At 31.0% G+C, this 19,761-nt stretch overlaps 1 protein-coding gene across 2 annotated transcripts; it reads left to right on the forward strand.

The window, feature by feature from the left end:
- The first annotated feature begins 445 nt into the window (after positions 1 to 445).
- Stt3B (catalytic subunit 3B of the oligosaccharyltransferase complex) lies at positions 446 to 11,918 on the forward strand. 2 transcript variants are annotated; one of them, XM_068763209.1, is made up of 15 exons: positions 446 to 727; positions 809 to 1,027; positions 1,499 to 1,742; positions 2,158 to 2,356; positions 2,970 to 3,141; positions 3,533 to 3,711; positions 4,410 to 4,597; positions 5,615 to 5,805; positions 6,029 to 6,131; positions 6,662 to 6,904; positions 7,687 to 7,784; positions 7,877 to 8,005; positions 8,158 to 8,242; positions 9,396 to 9,419; positions 10,988 to 11,918. In XM_068763209.1, exons 1-15 carry the CDS (start codon positions 546 to 548, stop codon positions 11,063 to 11,065), a joined length of 2,334 nt encoding a protein of 777 aa, XP_068619310.1. In that variant the 5' UTR covers positions 446 to 545; the 3' UTR covers positions 11,066 to 11,918. The 2 variants fall into 2 exon arrangements, with proteins under 2 accessions (XP_068619310.1, XP_068619311.1); XM_068763210.1 differs by lacking the exon at positions 9,396 to 9,419.
- Positions 11,919 to 19,761: the final 7,843 nt, after the last annotated feature.

Below are 19,761 nucleotides of genomic sequence, written 5' to 3' on the forward strand. Positions count from 1 at the left end.
GATACAGCTACTTCGCAATCAACATAATGTCATTTGAAATGTCAAATTCCATTTTTAACAGATGCGTGTAAATTTTGTTTGTTGACAAAATAAAAAAAAATACAATTCATAACGTTTTTAATGCATACTAAAATATTATTTGTTCCAAAATCATTTATGTGACAAATTTTATTTATTTTTATTGAATAACTGATTACGACAATATTGATCGTTATTTTAAACAATAAACTTTAAATTTTTTAACATATACTTTGAATTTTGGATTGTTTTATCGATATTTTTATTAATTTTGATAAAAGAATAAATATGGGCTTAACTCAAATATTTCATATAATGTTCAATCCCTCTACATTCAGCTCTCAATGTAAAGTCAACCTTCCACTGTTTATTTTAATATTTCGAATTTGGTAACACTATCTTAAGAGAGACGTGTCCGTCACTGAAAAGTCAATCAATTTCAATAAATTCGTATTGTTGGAACTGATGTATGAAAAAGTTATTATATCGAGTAATTAGGATAAATAAAGGAATAACAGTAACCGAAGATGCCGGCGTCTGCGGTGGCAAAGCCGGTTGATGGCCGTAATAAAGGTTTATTTAAAAATACGGCCGGCTTCAGTACCCTGATTACGGTTACGGTTCTGTCACTGGCTTGGTTGGCCGGTTTTGCTTCTCGGTTATTTGCTGTGATACGTTTTGAAAGCATAATCCACGAGTTTGATCCATGGTAAGTTTTTTTTATAAAAAAAAGTACAATCAAATTTCTATGACGGTTTAGCTTGCTTGACGTGGTTATTACGTGTTTCAGGTTCAACTATAGATCCACAGCGTACATGGTACAACATGGTTTCTACAACTTTCTTAATTGGTTCGACGAGAGGGCCTGGTATCCTCTTGGTCGTATTGTAGGCGGAACAGTATATCCTGGTCTTATGATAACATCAGGGACCATTCATTGGATATTGCACACTCTAAACATACCAATTCATATAAGAGACATTTGTGTGTTTCTAGCTCCCGTATTCAGGTATTATTTGTTTAACTATTAAATTAATTAATAAGTTACAAATATTTTTTTATAATTATAACCAAAATAGTACATATTTATGTCACACTATTTTTATACTCTATCAGTGGATGTGGCTCTTCTGGTATCTTTTAAGCATTTTGAGTTACTTAAGTGTCATCATTTCTGCTTTATGCTGTCCATTGCTGGATATGTCTCCTACAAAGATTTCCAATAAAACCAGTTGGAAAGTTAGAGCATTATAAATTATTTATTAATTTCAAAAATATAATAAAAAAATTATTTTTTATTTACAATATCATCTTGGAAGTTTTTACTTATGATAGTGTTTTAATTTAAACAAATTATTTCTCTAATATATTTATTTGAGAAATATTGTTTTAATTACATACCTCTTGCTAATGTTGTTAGAGGATTTAAGTGGCCATCTGTTTTTTTTTAATATTCCATTACTTAATGCTATTGTTTTAGTGGTTTAACATCAATTGCAACATATCTTTTAACATCAGAGCTATGGTCACGAGGAGCAGGTTTATTTGCAGCATGTTTCATAGCAATAGTGCCAGGCTACAGTAGTCGATCAGTGGCTGGCAGCTATGACAATGAGGGTATTGCTATCTTTGCACTGCAATTCACATATTACCTCTGGTTAAAGAGTGTAAAGAGTGGGTCAGTTTTTTGGTCTATCTGCACAGCACTCTCTTACTTCTACATGGTTTGTAATTTTTTTTATATAATGATAACAATTAGTGCAATATACTAAGTCATCACATATAATTTTTAGGAGAATTATTGGAATTTAATTATTTTTTGGCTGAACCCAATATACTTAATTTAAGGAAAAAAGCATGCATACCTAAAGTATAAATTGCAGTTTAATAAAACAAAAGTTTTTTTCTTACAAAATGATATTTCTTCAGTAAGCATGATACTAATTTTAAATTTAATATTCCAGTAGAAATAAAAACAATAATAATGAGTTTTTTATGCAATATGATACATTATTAAATAAATCCTTATTAAATACTGTCACATTTTTCCTTAACTAAATGAATATTTTGTGTCACCCATATACATAATTTTTAAAAATTATTATTGGTTTTTACTATTTCAAATTGTTAATATTTTAGGTGTCAGCATGGGGAGGGTATGTGTTTATAATAAACTTGATACCCTTGCATGTATTTGTACTTCTCATCATGGGGCGGTTTTCACAGAGGCTGTTTGTAAGCTATACTGTGTTTTATATTATGGGATTACTCCTGTCAATGCAAATACCATTTGTTGGTTTCCAACCAATCCGGACCAGTGAACATATGGCAGCTTCAGGTAAGAAATAAATGTTACCATTATTTCTGATTAGAGAAGGCTACTGTTTGACATATCAACATTTAATTTCTGTGTGGATTTGAAGTGGCCGGGCCCTAAGGGCACTTTTCCTGAACATTCTTGAACCACATTACACACACTACAACGAACATTGTGGAAGCCACAGGAATCTTAGCTTCCTCAATCTTAGGTTAGGCCTCTGTATTAGATATTTTCTGGATTAGGGGATTGAATTGCTCTTGGCTAGGGCATTAATCTACCAATTAAACTTGTTAAAAGCTACAAACCAGTCATCAGAATCCCTAATAACAGCTAAAAAAATATTATTGTCTTCTAAGGATACCTAAAAATATTAAACATATGTTTGTTTTATTATATTAGCAATTAAAAAGTTATCTATAATTGAATAATTTTAATATGTGAAAGGGATTTTGTAATTATTTTACTTACAAGTCAATCTTAGGTGCTTATCAGCATCTGAATTGCAACAATTGAATTGAAAATATAAATAACATTACACACATTAAGATTTTTAATGTCTGTATACTTTAGAGAACATTTATGTGTATTTAACCTTAGACTCATTACTTAAATTAAAATAATATCTTTTTAGGAGTTTTTGCATTGCTGATGGCAATTGGCGCATTAAAATACTTACACAGTCTGAATCCTAAGGGTCAGTGGAAGCAACTTTTAATATTAGGAGGTCTTCTAGCAGCTGCTGCAGTGTTCATTGTAGTTGTACTGTTGACTTATATGGGAGTTATTGCACCATGGAGTGGACGGTATGTAAAACAACTATTTTAATTACTTTTCAATCGTCATCAGTATCATAGACGCCCAGTGTAAGGCAATAGCCTCCTTCAAAGATTGCCATGATGACTAGCCTTGCACTGTCTGCATCCAGTGACTTTCTGCAGCCTAAACTATGTTGTCGGTTTACCTAGAAGGGGTCCTATTAATACTGCATCTACTGGGTAGAATATTTTGCAGAGAATAAATGAATGAAATTTTTTTGCCCTGTATGTATTTTTATATTTACCTTTCAATATTTACAAATTTCTTAATTATGATTTTGATCTCTAATATATTCATTTACAATTATATTTTTTGAACATAAGTTATTATCATATAGTTATTATATATATAATCTTCATATGATATGCATATTTTCAGGTTTTATTCATTGTGGGATACTGGCTATGCTAAGATCCACATTCCAATCATAGCATCAGTGTCAGAACATCAACCAACAACTTGGTCATCATTCTTCTTTGATCTGCATGTCCTTGTTTGCACTTTCCCAGTAGGGTTGTGGTATTGCATTAAAAATATAAATGATGAGAGAGTTTTTGGTGAGTAATATATTTATAAATATTTAAAATATTGCTTCTGCATTTGAATTTAGTACCAAATTCATTTACTAGGAGTTAATATTGTATAATGTATTTATTTGTAAAATGTATGTACATACAATTTCATGTATAATGATACTTAATACCTTCCTTTTGTCACAAATTAAAATAAAATTTTCAAAAAATTCAATAAGTTGTGAAGGAAGTGCTAATAATAACTATTGAGTTTAGACTAATATGTTTAAACTTTATATTAAGTTATATCATACAAACACCTTGTAGTAATAACTTTTAGTAAATAAACAAGTTTTATTTTTAATAAATTTTTAAGTAATATTAATATAACAACTTTCTATATAGAGAGAGGACGGCAAAAAAATTCACCATACAAGTGTTTTATGAATTAGTGGTAATGTCAAAGTAAAATTATACTAATTGGTTTAAATTTACCAATCTCATCAGTGAATCAAGTTTACTAGACAATTGATGTGATAATGAATTATTGAATAATTTTATAACGTTTTTTGTGGCTCGGGTAGTATTTATGGTAGCACAGGGGAAAAAAGGTGTTCCACAAGTTGAAAAATTACAAAAAAATATGATTTTATTTTTATTATTTATAAAGGACATCTTCACTTTATCGCGAAAAATGTTTCCATCTTCGTGTGTAAACTACATATTCTGTACATTGTTTTCAGTGGCACTGTATGCTTTAAGTGCTGTATACTTTGCTGGCGTGATGGTACGGCTTATGTTGACACTGACTCCGGTAGTTTGTATCCTGGCCGGTATATCCTTCTCCATTGTTCTCGACTTAGTTTTGAAAGAAGATGAATTGCCTGTTACTCAACCGGAGACAGAGGAATCGAAAAATCTCTATGATAAGGTAAATACTGTAATATTGGTAAATAATAATCATTGAATTTACATGTACATAGTGTACTTAATAGCTGTGTTGTGTAATAAAAGCTGCTTATAAGAGTACATGACAATCATGAGTATGTGTACAAAAAATAATTAAACCTGACTACTATTATTGGTAGTAACTTATTGTAGGGCTGACATTGTCAACATTCTATGTTGCTTGATGATTCGAAAGTGTAACAGCCTATTTGAATAAAGAATATTTTTATTTTGACCTAGATTTTGATGAAAATAACTATAAAACAAGTTGATGTGTATATCATATAACTAAAATTTTTAGTAACAAAATGATTATATCTAACAATTAGAATAAATTGGAAAACAAAAACCAAAGGCCGAAGAACCAAAATGTTTCACAACAATATTACTAAATATTTAGTGTTAAATCAGGGAAAACATAAATGTTGCAAAAACCATACTGTTTTAAATAAGGTTCTTCTTTTAAAACTTTTGTTTTGATGACATTTTTGATTCAGTTCTGTTAGTGTTATTAATGAATTTTTAAATATTATGTTCATATATTTATCTATTTAAAATAACTTTGTCTAAAATTTTGCTGATTTATTTATCTCTTTAAATATAATTTCAAAGTCTAGCTAAACCAGTCTAATGCATAATATGAATAAGTTTAATGAAATATCTACATATGTTAAATAGCCATGTCCTCTGAATGAATCCATCAGATTTACATTTCAATATGGTGTAGTTTCTACATGGTATATACATTTCTTACATGTCATATTTACATATGTAAGTTAGACCTTGGGTATGGTTCTACAATAAAATATATTAGTTTAAGATATTTTTAATATGCAATACGTTTTTTTTGATTTTGCAAAATATTTAATAGGAATGTATGGTGTACATTAGATTTACTTGCATTGTAATATTGATTGGACAAGTAATGTTTATAGAATTATAAATTTTGACATGTCTACTTATATTAAAATGAGAGAAAAAACTTTATTATTTTCAACAGGCAGGCAAATTGAAGAAACGCGCTCATGAACCCGTACCACCTGTAGATCCTGGCTTGGGAATTAATGTACGTTCTGGTACACTCATAGCATTTATGGTTTTGTTGATGCTTTTCTCTGTTCACTGCACTTGGGCAACCTCTAATGCCTATTCCAGTCCAAGTATTGTGTTGGCAAGTTATGGAAATGATGGGTGAGTTTATAAATTCAATTATTACCTTAATGTTTTTTGATTTGAAAAATTAGTGCAAATGTTTGCCTGAATACATATTATGATTGTAATTTTATAAATTACCAGTTTTCTCTTAGATGTTGATCAGAAATTTAACATTGAAGGCCCCTATTGTAGATGAAGTTTTAATACTTTTGTATAATAGCAATATTGATAAAATTAACTCTTATAATTTTTAAAATAGATCTCGAAAAATCCTTGATGACTTCCGCGAGGCATATGGTTGGCTGTCACAGAATACTGCGGAAGACGCAAGAGTTATGTCGTGGTGGGATTATGGTTATCAGGTAAGTTAAATTTTAAATTCAATTATTAATTATGGTATTCTGGTCTTAGATATTATTACATAGGTATAGACTTTCATGTTTAGATATAATATTAACATTTTTTAAAATTTTACTGTGTGGCAGCATTAATTAAGGCACACTGGTTGTGTGTTATTTGACAAAACTAAAAATGTTAAAAAAATTTGCACTGTTTATACATATATTTTTATTCAAGAATAAGTTTATGTCTAAAGCTTATGTTAAATGGGTAATAAAAATTGGGTAAATTTCTTGATTATCAAAGTTCTTAAAAATGCCTAACTCATTAAACTTTTTTTTTATAAATTATTGTCAAAGTAAGGCTCTTCTGTTACATTTTATATTTTTCTCATAGGTGGGAACATGTAATTAGTGTACAGTTAATTATTCCCTTTTTATTGCTGTGTTTCCCTAAATTAAATAGGTGTATAATATTGTAGATTGAAGGTGTTTAATTTGCATAATATTTTTTTCTCTTTTGGTTATAAATTATTTATTAATAAACTTTACAGATAGCAGGCATGGGCAACAGAACAACTCTAGTGGACAATAACACTTGGAACAACTCGCACATTGCGCTCGTGGGCAAAGCGATGGCCAGCAACGAGAGTGCCGCATACGAGATCATGACTATGCTGGACGTTGACTATGTACTCGTTATATTCGGCGGGGCCATCGGCTACTCAGGAGACGACATCAACAAGTTCATCTGGATGGTGCGAATCGCGGAAGGAGAACATCCCAAAGATATACACGTATGTATTTATTTATAATGCTACCAGGTGAACCAACAAAAAAAATCAAAGTCATGGGAAATCGCTGGATGCGTGCAGCGCAAAATCGGTCATCGTGTCGATCTTTAGGGTAGGCTTAACCCTGGTAGTAGGCGTCTATGAGCTGACATGATGATGACAGTAAATTTAGTTCCGAAGCACGTCTGTCCTTCATTGAAGTGGTAACGGCATCACACTTAACAGTTTGCGTAAGGTGTGATCAAATGCCGCCGGTAAAATATGGTTCTTTTTTTACTATTTGACAGAATATTCCAGTTAACGTAACTCGAATTACGATTATATCGTCACTATCAACACTTAAATATTATCATAGCGGTATTTTATACTATCTGCGTTAAAGATGTCACTCTGATTTTGTTTTTTTAAGTGCACTGTCATTATGCCAATAACAATGCCTTCTCCAAGTTACACCAGTTATAGTGTTCCTAAGAAATCACCATGAGAGATACACAACTCTGGCAAGATGTATTGCTAATGAGCTACCATGGAATACATCTTAGTTTAGAATTTTATGCCATTTCAAGCCAATTCAATCAAAATTAATTGAAATCCAATTTTGTATGTGTGATTTTATAAAATCCATTCTTAGTTACTTTTTACATGTCAGAAAAAATGTAATGCAAACTCCAAGTTAGTATCTGTAACACAAAGAAAGGTTTATGTATTCAATTGGCAGTCTTAAATAATATGCAATAATAATCATAAGATAAGAATTTTATTTAAAAACTTACATGTTGTTACAGGAAGCAGATTATTTTACAGAGAGAGGAGAATATCGTGTAGATTCAGAAGCATCAAAGACAATGCTGAACTGTTTAATGTACAAATTATCTTATTATCGGTGAGTTTATTGCCCATATTATGATGTTTATTCACTTTTTAAGGTAATATATTTACTATAGGCATAAATAAAAATAATGATAATTACTACAGATACGACAGCGGTGGTAGTCCGCCCGGCTACGACAGGACGCGCGGCTCGCTGCCTGGTAACCGAGGATTCAAACTCACTTACCTTGAAGAGGCGTACACTACAGAACACTGGCTGGTTAGAATATACAGGTAAGAAATATACAAAAATCATATTAGTTGTGTATGGCATTACAGTTAGTTGTGCATGGCATTCGTTTTAAAGAATTCCATAAACAACTAACTAGAAAAATGCTAGAACTAAAAATGATCACTATATTATAAACATTTTTGTTTGATTACAGGGTAAAGAAACCTGACGAATTCAATCGTCCCCGCATACCATTGGCAAAGAGGATAATACCAACTTCAAATGCAGTCTCAAAAAAGGTTTAGTATAACTTTAATGGCTTATGCATGAATAAATATTCTGAAGAATACAAGTCGCAAAGACTTGTCTTTGTGGAGGTTTTTTAATGTGCATTCTATATAACTTTGGCTTTGGTAAAATGAGCATTGTGTTCTATTAACAAAGATGACCTCTCAAAATATTAATATAAATATTACAATGTCTTCTATGATAATTTAACAAAATCAGTTGATAATTAATAAGATGTCTATTGTTTATTTTTAAACTGCAGTAATATTTTATTTCAAAGAATTTATGTAGTTCATTTGTTAATTTTTAAATGAGTACAAAAGTGAATTAATGTTCATTTAAATTGGCTTCTTATTTAAATGTAAACTATGTGTACAAATTTAATTTTGATTCATATATATTTAGAGAGGAAGTAGATTAATAATGCTTTAAAATATTAACCTGCCATCTAAAAGGAATATTGATAAAGGTGGGTATAAAATAGAATATTAGAATTGTTACTTAGTTTATCAATTTTAATTTATAGATTAATGCTATGTAAATTCATTGCTATTTTTATTCAACTGGAAAACAATAGATAGTATTACATAAATAATTTGCATGAACTGGTTGGAATCACAAATAAATAAAATTTCTAACTCTTGTAGACAACTGTATACGCTAGTAACACTAACAATACATAATGTTTAAAAAGTTTATTAAAATTCTTATACAAAAAAAGTGATAATAAAACTTAATATTGAATTACTCTTCTGTATTAAGATTAACTGTATTAAGGATATTTAGAAAGTGACCACATAAAAAACCTGGGTTTGTTGTGAGCTCACCTCAGATCATCGTGGGTTTGAAACCCACGTAACTTGAAAGATGCCATTATAGATGAGATTAATCAGGTTGTAGTGTCTATAAAATTGGGCTGATCCGGCAGTGTAACATACACAAGTGATTAATGGAAAGAAATATTTATTAGATAGGTGTTACTTGTGATTTATAAATCATTGGTTCAATATCGTCAAATGACTGGCCATGAACCAAAGCATTAGTAGACATCTAGGTTTATTGTTGCATAGATATTTTGAGTTTGTTATTTTTTCTTCATTATCTTATTTCTAACATGCTTCTATTCTTCTAACTCTTAATAATATTAATATTTTCCTCTTGCAGTTTTCGCCTCCAGTAGGATCAGGGGTACAGTATAAATTGTTGTATAAATTTAATTGTGGTTAAACAAATGTTGTATTTGTGTTTGCTTTTTTAAAGTTTTACTTATTATTAAAGATTTGATATTCAGATGCATATTTTGCACAGAAATTATGGAGATGGTCTTAGTGAGTTACTAATAGATAAATAAATGAAAACTATTCATCAATTTATTTACTTTTTATTGTTAATAAAATTATAACAGGGGATCCAAAAGAAATAGATAAAATAGTAAAGTATAAACGGTGTTGTTTGACTGCAAATGGCGATATCTTCCAGCCAACCATTAAGTTTTGTAAAAAATGTTAATGAATAAAAATGGAACAGAAGTTCATTAAGTGTTAGTTAATTGGGGTTGAAAATGAATGTACACATATTACATATTACTTGTATTATTATATATTATTATTATTATTATTTTCGCTGTAGTCGTTTCAGCCTATAGACGTCCACTTCATCGCATAGGCCTCCCGCAAAGATATCTATGGGGGGATATACCATAATCTAAATGGCGACCTACGATAACAAGTCTCTGTCCTTTACCTTTAGTCTACCACTGCTCAATTACTAAAGATTACTTACAATACAGTGTATCTATAATACATGAAAATTAAAATAAAGATGGTAGCATGTAGTAGTGTAGCAGTTTTTGTTTCATTCGCACTAATATGCATTTATCCGTCTCTTTTGTCTATTAGCAACCAAGGATGTTTGACTTTAACAAGGGAAGTAAAATAACATCTGAATATCAAATCTCAATTCATTACACAGTACATCTGGTTAAAGTTGAGAAGATCACTTGACATCACATAGTATATAACTAATGATTGTATCTGAAAACAAAAACAAAATGTTGACATAAACCTATATAGACATTGACACTTATCAGAAAAAGCTAGTATGAATATTGTAATTTTACAATAAGGTTCCCTAATGTCATAAATTTAGCAGTTAAAACGAAACTAACCCTAACTTACCTAATTAGTAGGTTTTGTTCAATAAAAATCATAAAAACTGGTTTCTAAACAGACATTCTTCTTTGCTTTTTGTCCATTTGTGTGACATTGTACAGATTGAATAGTTATAGGTGTAAAAGCTTTAAAGAAGTAAATGTATAGCTCATTTGCTCAATGTATGGTACATTCAAGAATAAATAGTTTTGAAATAATTAATAGGTTTTCAAAATTTGTATATATATAAATTAATTACTTTTTATTATCTGTACCTATCTATTGTACTGTCAGAAGTTGGTATGTTGTATACTTGTAAAAAAATAATTAATATTGTTTTTTTACAAGTATACAATTTGAGTTCGACTAGTTGGACCGAAGACATAGTTAAGGTAGCTGGATGCGGGTAACGCGAAACTGGTCATAGTGGTGATAGGGGAAAGGCTTCCCCTTCCAGTGGACTCTATCGGTTGATATGATAATGATGTATGAACTGTAAAATCATCTCTATAAAGCTTTTACATCTGTAATCCATCAGTCAACTTGTCTTGATATGGTTATAATCATGGGCAAACGCAATATATTAAAGTATGGATTGCTTTTCAGACGTCAAAACGAAGAAAAGGTCTCCTGAAGAACAAGCCGACGATAGTAAAGGGTAAGAAAGTGAATAGATTGGAGTGACGTACAGTGCAGACGGCGCGCGCAGAGCTGAAATAATGCCTCCATATCAGTGGTAAATCTGCAATGCTCTTATATTTAAATAAACAAGAAAATTATTTTTTTGTATATTTTGATTTTCACTATAACTAGATTTGTAGTTTACTTTCACAAAATTGATCTGTTTTAATGGAATATAACATTTTGGGCATAATGTCGAATATGAAATGAATCAGATTTAACTGGTTATATCGTAACTTCATGCATCACAAATTTACAGATTTCCCATAAATCAATGTCAACATACAAATTTGGTGACAAGGCGGAATTGTCATTCAGAAAAGTAAATGAATTTTGTGAGCCCGGTCATATTGTTATTATTACTATAATTACATATCTTTTCTTTTTTTCTTTCACTTTTACTTACACTTCGGAAATTTTTTTGTAAACTGAACAAAAATTCATAATGTGATGTCGCGATTTTAAAAGAAATATTATTGTTAAAATTTGACCGACAGTTTTTAAAGACGGGTTAGTCTTTTTAAATTAAATTTTCGAAAGTTAGGTATCTGACTTATCTCAAAGTTTAGACCTGACGTTGATTTACCGGACACCTGTATAGTACGTATAATAGGCGAAATTAAAGTTGAATAGTTTCTTGTCTCTTGCGGTAGGAACTAAAACAAATATAATTCTTGTGAGAATTAAACAGAGCCAAACGTTACGTACAAGTAATTTAAATTTACAGTTTACGAATTATTATCAAATGTAAAAAAAGGCATGTAATACTAATTAATATTTATTAAATATTGTATTTTATGATCCGTAATGTATTTTCTAGTATCGTATCCGTTCCTAATATATTATAGTAGTATTATATGTTGGTTTTAATTCTATCGCCGAGATGATTTTGTATTAACATGAAACAATTTCTGTAGTATAGTGATGATGTAGACAAATATGCTTATTCGATGTTGAAGCGGGAATTCATCGGAAAAGACATCCTTTTCTTGTAAATTTTAAACATACGATGATTAAATTCAAAGTTAATTATGAAGCACAAAGTCATTGTATAAAAGTTACCCCGAATCATTGTCTGTCAAACTTATCATAGTATCTTGTATAAGCAATCAAAGTAAATTTTAGGTTAATTTGTATACAGGTCTTTTTAATAGATTGTCTCAATGTAAGCAATTTCTAGAAACATGAAAAAATGATTTAATATGACTAGGTAATCGGTTGTGGATGATCACGTGCGAAATAGCCTTAAGAACATCAAATAATTACTAAATTAAGGTAAATGTGACCGTATTATGAAGGAAATAAGATTGAGATTTATTTTTGATCAATTGATAAATATAAATAATTTTGATACACGTGTGTTTTGGATACATTGTGGTGCAGTATTATTGACACCATTTTCATGAAATTTAGTGTTGTTGGTAGTCATAGATTTATTGGCAGAGATCTGATATTAGGATGAATGGAAGTTTTAACTTTAAATATTGTTTCTTTTGGCATTTGCAAATTTCGCTGGTTCGTGGGGGCAGAGCGCAGTAACTTAAAAGTTTACCCTAAAACCTCTTAAGCATCAAAAGCTCTAGGGCTCCCTGAAGGGCCTCGGCTCAGGCGTCTACATATTTTACTTTTATCGGATTAATATTCCGCAAAGGTCTTAGGTCCTTTAGGCGGATGCTCCACGGAGGGACTAGGTGCAAGGACTCCCTCGGAAAATATTGGCTTATAGTAAACTAGTGTATATTACTTACGTTCTAGTGTTGACTGTTAAGTAAAACATTTTACTGCAAAAAATCGCGTGACATTCTAAGATCCGTCTCCATAATTTCTTAGCCTTAATTACATTGGATGAACATGCATCATATAATCAGATCTCTGTTTATATAGAAATTAGTATTTAGCATTGTTCCTTTTATAAAGCATATCTATTGTAGGCAGCAAATAGTGGAAACTACTTGCTATATTTCGTGAATTATTATCAATTATTCTAATGATTATATTTAGTTTTTATTAAAAAAAGCTTCTGTAAGGTCAATATTTATTATTTAGCCCTAACGCTGCCTTCTTTGATATGCTTAGTGTTTCTAGCATTTTGCAATTTGATCATGGAATTGTTTTCAGTTTAATAAAAGAAATTTACTGTACCTATATTCTATTTAAAATATCGAATACAATAAAATGAACATTTGCTTTTGTTTTTCGTTTATATTGTTAACAGAACTTTTTGTTTGTAAAGCGTATGTAGACTTATAAAGATTTATTGCATACTTACCACTGATTCAATCTTTGACTGACACCCCGTTCTGTATTTAGTCCATTAGGTAATGTTGTTTCTGTGTTAGGTTGGTTTAACTGCGCTTGGCTGTTGGATATCATGAATACCGTGCATTGATTGTTTATTATTTATTTTTGAATTGGGATGTAAAAAATATTTCTGTTAAATGTATTATATGTCGCAATCGCCTCGTCAGCCGATATACACCCTCGAAGAGGCCTCCCCTACGGTCGACGTCGATGTCGTCTGTCCACCCAGTGAGTGGCAAATATCAAAATAATATTATTATTTTCCTTTTACAATCTTTTATTTCATTCCTTTCTGTCGAATGTTGGTTTATATTATAGGTTTACAGTGTTTTTATTGACTACCTTTTACTTCCGTAACAAAAAGAATTCGAGGTAAAATACTTAATTACTTTTATAAATTAGTTAAAATCACCATAGGGTTACAGAGAGAGGCCTTAACTAAATTAATTGTTTGAATATTTATTTGTTTCATAATATTTAAACACGGGCCTCATTAGTTAAGTTTATGGTCGGTCAACGAACTATGGAGATATGCTCAGGGTTTCTCTGCGAGATCTAATCAGGTATGAGAAGATCTGTAGATGAAAGGAAGCAGCCGGACATAGCGAATAGGCAAACTAGTAGCTGTGGACAGGTCACATAGCGCGCAGAACAGATGGCTTAATGTGCTGGAGTGAAGATCACGGATATGCAAGATCACGGATCCAGGCTACATCCTACCGGGCCCATTAGAAATTTATGGGGGAAGCCGATGTATGAACGGTTCTACAGTTGAAATCATAATTTTATAATAAAATTTTAAGACGACTAAACAAAATGTTATTAAAAAATTAGAAGTATATCGCCTCCCTTTTACCTTTAGGCTGTCTATTTATACTTATGAATGCCTTCAGTATCTACAAGAGGCCGAATCGTTAAAGTTTATGTTTTATATTATAAAGGTTAGTTTCAAAGCAATTTAGAAGAATACTATTATGTGTAATAAAGCTTAGTAATTGAATTAATTCCTTGAAACACGAATGAAGCACATTGTTCATGTTATCCAAAAGCCTTAACATGTTTGTGAAGGTGTTTGTAAATGCTACGTCCATTTGTATAATAAAATAGTTTAAATGTTACACTTAGCATTATTTGTCGTTATAATGCCGTACATTTTCTTTCATTTCGTTTGTTTTACATAGACTAATAGTTTTCCTAGATAATCTATCTGTAATGAATGTGCTAATTTTTAATACTTTCAATATTTGGTACTTACGACAATACTGTACATGCTCGATATGCATAGGAAGAGTTGCTTGTGTTTATTCTATCATCTACCTTTGTCTTGCGTTGTTATCTTTTGAGGATAATTTAAAGTATATATAAACATTAAAATAATTAAATACACAAACAGATTGTAGCAATGTGGCGACTGATTGATACGTATACAGTTTAATTTTTATTCTGTAATAGACTAATACATTTATCAGAAACCAAATTAGGTAGACCGGAAAGTAATGTCGTTTTTGTCAAAAAATTTTTGCAGAAAAACCGATTGATTTTTACCACTCCGGCATTGAATATTTGTAAACTACATACTAGCAAAAAGTTATTGATAACGAAGGTGGATATATTGTTCATTAGAAATAAAAACTTGTTAAAAGTATAGTCGTGTGAATTTAACTTAAGAAAGCGACATTACTTTTCGGTCCCCTTACTATATGTAATTTCTTCGTTTATCCAACTACTGAAATATTTGCGCGTGAGTAATAAGGCGATTTGGTGAGATTTTATTCAACATCATCTGTACATGTTGGACATTTCAAAAACTCTGTAAAAATATAAAAGTTGTATTCATTATCTAAATGTCCTTTTCGTAATAAAATGTTATGGTTTTGTTTTATTGTTGCACACCATTATTTTGTTTTACGTGTTTGTGTCAGAGATTTATCGATTTCTAGATAAGGTTTTGTCATTGTGTAATACAATGTTCTTAATAAACGGCTGATGATAAACATATGTTTTTATTTTTTTATCTTGTGCCCATCATTTCTGTTACATTTTAATTGTACAAATATTAATTGTTACAATATATTGTGCCAGCGAAACTAATCTCATTAAAGTTTTCCAAAGGATGGGAGGCATCGTCTTCTGTATACCATAATAACCCACTGTGATCGTCAATCTGCATGTTAAGCGTGGCGATTATGTTATATCGCTCCATAGATTTCTTTGCCTAAGCTTTGCAGTGGGCGTCTGTATGTTGAAATGACGATAGCAAAACATTTATACCGCGCCTTAGGTATGCGCGCGGCGAGACGGGGTAGTATCGGCAACTCTATCAGCGGTCCGTCATGAACGCTCGCGGCGCTCATGCTTCTTTTTACACGGCCTCTCCTTTTTTCTTCGCCACGATTTACAAAGGCGCGATACAGCGGTATCACTTCGATGCAAGTTGAAAATGTGTAATATAAAGGGGTTCCCATAAATCAACGACAAATCGATATCAGGTGATAGAGCAGGTAGTAGGTAACCCAATGAAAATTGTCAATGTATGGTACATTATTTTTCCATTAAAGTTTAATATAATACTCATATCGAGAAGCTTTTAAAAGCCATTGCAATATAAATATTTGTTGCGTTATATAAAAGTGAAAAAAATGTAAGCAATGATTTGTAGCCATGGTGAAATAGAACCTCACAGAGAGCATAAAATTCAGTAACTCTTTAATGCAATCATTATGATGTATGATGATTTTTTTTATTACATTTCTAGGCTTAACTACAATAACCTCTTTCACCCGGTAACGGCTCGATATGTATTAGGGGGACCGAAAAGTAATGTCGTTTCTGCGCATGTTGATATTTGATTGTCATCAGGTAGCTCATTACATACTTGGAAGATTTTGTATACTAGATGGCAAAAGGTTGTTCATAACGAATGGTAAATATATTGTTCATTAGAATAACTAGTTAAAAATGTAGTCTTGTGTCTTTAACTTAAGAAAGATACATTACTTTCCGGTTTCCCTTATATAATGCTGCATATATATATTTGATTCAATATATTTTAGGACACGTATAGTTTTAGTTTTAATAATCATACCTTTAACAAATTGAATAACATGTCAAATTCTTAAGATAAAAGTGGGTGAAAAGATCTATGTAAAATAAAAAACGCTTTGATGATTTTCTAGGTTCAACTGTGATGCGAAATGTAATTTTTATGATATATTAGCTGTTTTACTTGAGCTGTTGGTTCCAGAAAAATGTGTGTGATATATTTTTACGCTTCGTAATCATCATATCAGCCGACACATTCCCACTGCTAGACATAGGATTCCCCCAAAGATCGCTACGATGACGTCGTTAGTCCACCTACTGGAGGCCTACCAAGCCGCGTCTACTGGCTCGTGCTTACCACTCGACCACCTTTCGTGCCCCAACGTCTATCGACGTTTAAGCAAATAGATATATATTTATACATCGTGGTCATCTGGAATAATGGCCTGCTTAATATATACTTGCGTGACCACAACCCTTCAATAAAAAGCTACTATAAGAGACCTTTGCCATTACGCACACTGAGTTGAGAGATGACTGATATAATTTGATAGTAACTTAAGAATGATTTTCTCACATAGTTCAAGGCGTTAAATAAATACGTACGCTAGAGATGGCGCTGAATTAATCCCCGATTTGTACTCTGCTATTCATTGCCATAATTTAATTCATTTTTACTTATTTACTTCTGTTTTTTCCTTTTTTATTTTATTTTTATTACGTTAGCATTAGTCCGGATTGTTTTTATTAGTTTTTTCTTTGACGTCACTGACACGTAGGTCGTAGCCCAAGTGTCATTTGCCGATTCCGCGGGTTCGAGGGGGCCAGGTGCAGGTAGCACTTAGCCTAAACTGTTTCAATATAGCGACGCTCGAAAGCTCTGTGAGGAGCTTTCTGTTGGTGGTTTTTATTGTAAAAATTGTAACTCTTCTTTATTATGTAAAATAAGGAAAAAAAAGGATATGCAAGGTTGGAAAGGGTTGACAATAATAAATACCATTTGACAAAACCTTCACCATATATTTATTAATAAAGACAATCTAAAAGATCACGTAATAGTCATTGTCTTAAAAAATTAGTTACCCTAATAAATTTATCAATATATATATATATATATATATGTTAGAGTTTTATTTATTTACTTATTGTTTCAAGGATATGCGAAGTTGTGAAGAGTCGCCCGGCGCGGGGGCGGACAGGACTCGAGCTTAGTCGTTGTTCTTTCTAATCATCACATTGAATATAACGATGAATCTAGAATTTACACGTACACTTATTTCCTTCAACGATTACCTATTCCACGGTTAAACCTACATGCTTAGTACAATTTAATAACCTAACGAGTCTACGCGAAGAATTGTGCTAATCTAAAAATGTGTCTACAAATTTCCATAGTATTTCAAAGAGTTGGTATTTTACAGAAAGTTCAAAATCACAACACAGAGTGTAATATCAAATTATCGTGCATCTGGCACGTTTTAGTTAACTGTCTACTTTAAAATTACAACTTTATACGTAGTCACGTTACGTACGGTGGCAACACGAGCTTACTATACCTCAGCATTCAGTATTATTTAATTACATTAATGTGGCTAATTTGTAAGTATCCTATTAAATTTTTTTCGATGTTTTTTTTTAAAAGTAATTGTAACATGTTAAACCATTATTGTGATCGTGGTAGCACCGTACTTAACATAAAGAGTGGTAGAACAAAATATCTACCGACCTTACACTCGTTTATTTCATACAAAATTAGAAGAATATATTATCCATTTAGGCTTACAAAATATTAATACTATATAACATTTTGTTGACACAAATACAGAAGTAGTTTTTAATATATTTATTTACATTTTGTGCCGTGAGTCGGGACTACGGAAAAACTGGAATTGGACAGAAGCACATTCAGAAAGCGATAAATTAAAAAGATACAGCACAGTTGGGAGTCACTTGCATAATAAATGTCTGTATTCATAAGTAACACAACTCAAAATGTTTCGGGTTTAATTCACAATTACATTGCTATGTTTAGGTATATATTTCTCTAGATACGTTTTTATATTAAATTGACTCGTTAGTTTTTATTGTATTTTTGACTATGTTCTTGTAGTAACATTTAATTATTAAGTACAATATAATATTTTTTTAACAAAACAACACTTTTCGATGTTTAATTTAATTTAATATCGTATCGGCACTAGAGACGAGAAGTATGATCTATATAATAATAACGTATTAAAATAAATTAACAAGTTAAACTAATTTATTAACAACGTTTGAACTAAACGGCCTCATCTCGATACCGACTCTGCTCCCGCAGAGTGTATGCAAGGAGCCTTTAATAAATGCAATTTCCAGTGCTTTGTGTTACCGGATCTCAGATAAAACAACACTTCATGAAACAAACAAAAGCCGTATATAAAAATAAAATTGTAAGGCACTTCTATATTTAAGTTGAAATAAGATTGTACAATCTTCGATCTTATAAATATTTTAACTTACATAGATTTTTTTATGATAATTTTAGTCGAATATATTGATTTATATTTCCTAATGAAATCTAAATTGGCCGCGACGATGGTGCAAAAAGAAATTCGCACATTTTAATGAGAGAGTGGCTAGATCGATAAGGGCATAATTACATAGCTATACCCTGACTGGTATGACAATATGGCACATGGAATGGGCTCGCGACTCCTTGATAAATCTACATTTAATATGAAATCATACATAAACGTTCAGAACATAGGTCAGGGCTTTATATTTCCGCGGAATCAATAGGGGAGAATTTAGAAAGTACCTTTCAGTCTTAATAGCTAAGAATATTGTAAAAATTATTTCTGGAGGGACTTGTCTTCAATAAAGTGTAATTCAACGTCATAGACATAGACCTATCTCCGGCATTATATTTCATTTGACAAAATATTGAGCATTTACAAAATGGCACGATCTGCGTCTTAATTTAATTTACGAAAATAATTTTGTATGTTTCGAATGCACACAAATTAAGTAAGTAGCCACGATAACACGCACGGTAAGATATACAGCTGTAATTATAAAAAAGTAAATTAATTATTAATTGTTAACATTTTAGTGTTTATCGTGTCTACCGTTATTCCTATTTCATATGTTAGTTTTATAATTATATTAAAAATACAATTCCAACTTATAAAATAAATTGGCACAAGTCTTAGCTGAATCAAGCGCTATGTCAATCCCTAAACATCTGATTGGGGTTCTCGTTAAAGCATCCACTTATTCTAAAACAATCAATCTATATTTTAAAACATCGCCCACTTTTTTATAAGTAATTTAATTATAACTATAAATACTTATTAAATCAATTACTTTTACTT

The sequence above is a fragment of the Battus philenor genome, unplaced genomic scaffold (genome assembly GCF_028537555.1).
Source record: "Battus philenor isolate CCGP_79_NKW_IND1 unplaced genomic scaffold, ilBatPhil1.0.hap1 SCAF_17, whole genome shotgun sequence".
Taxonomy (NCBI): Eukaryota; Metazoa; Arthropoda; class Insecta; order Lepidoptera; family Papilionidae; genus Battus; species Battus philenor.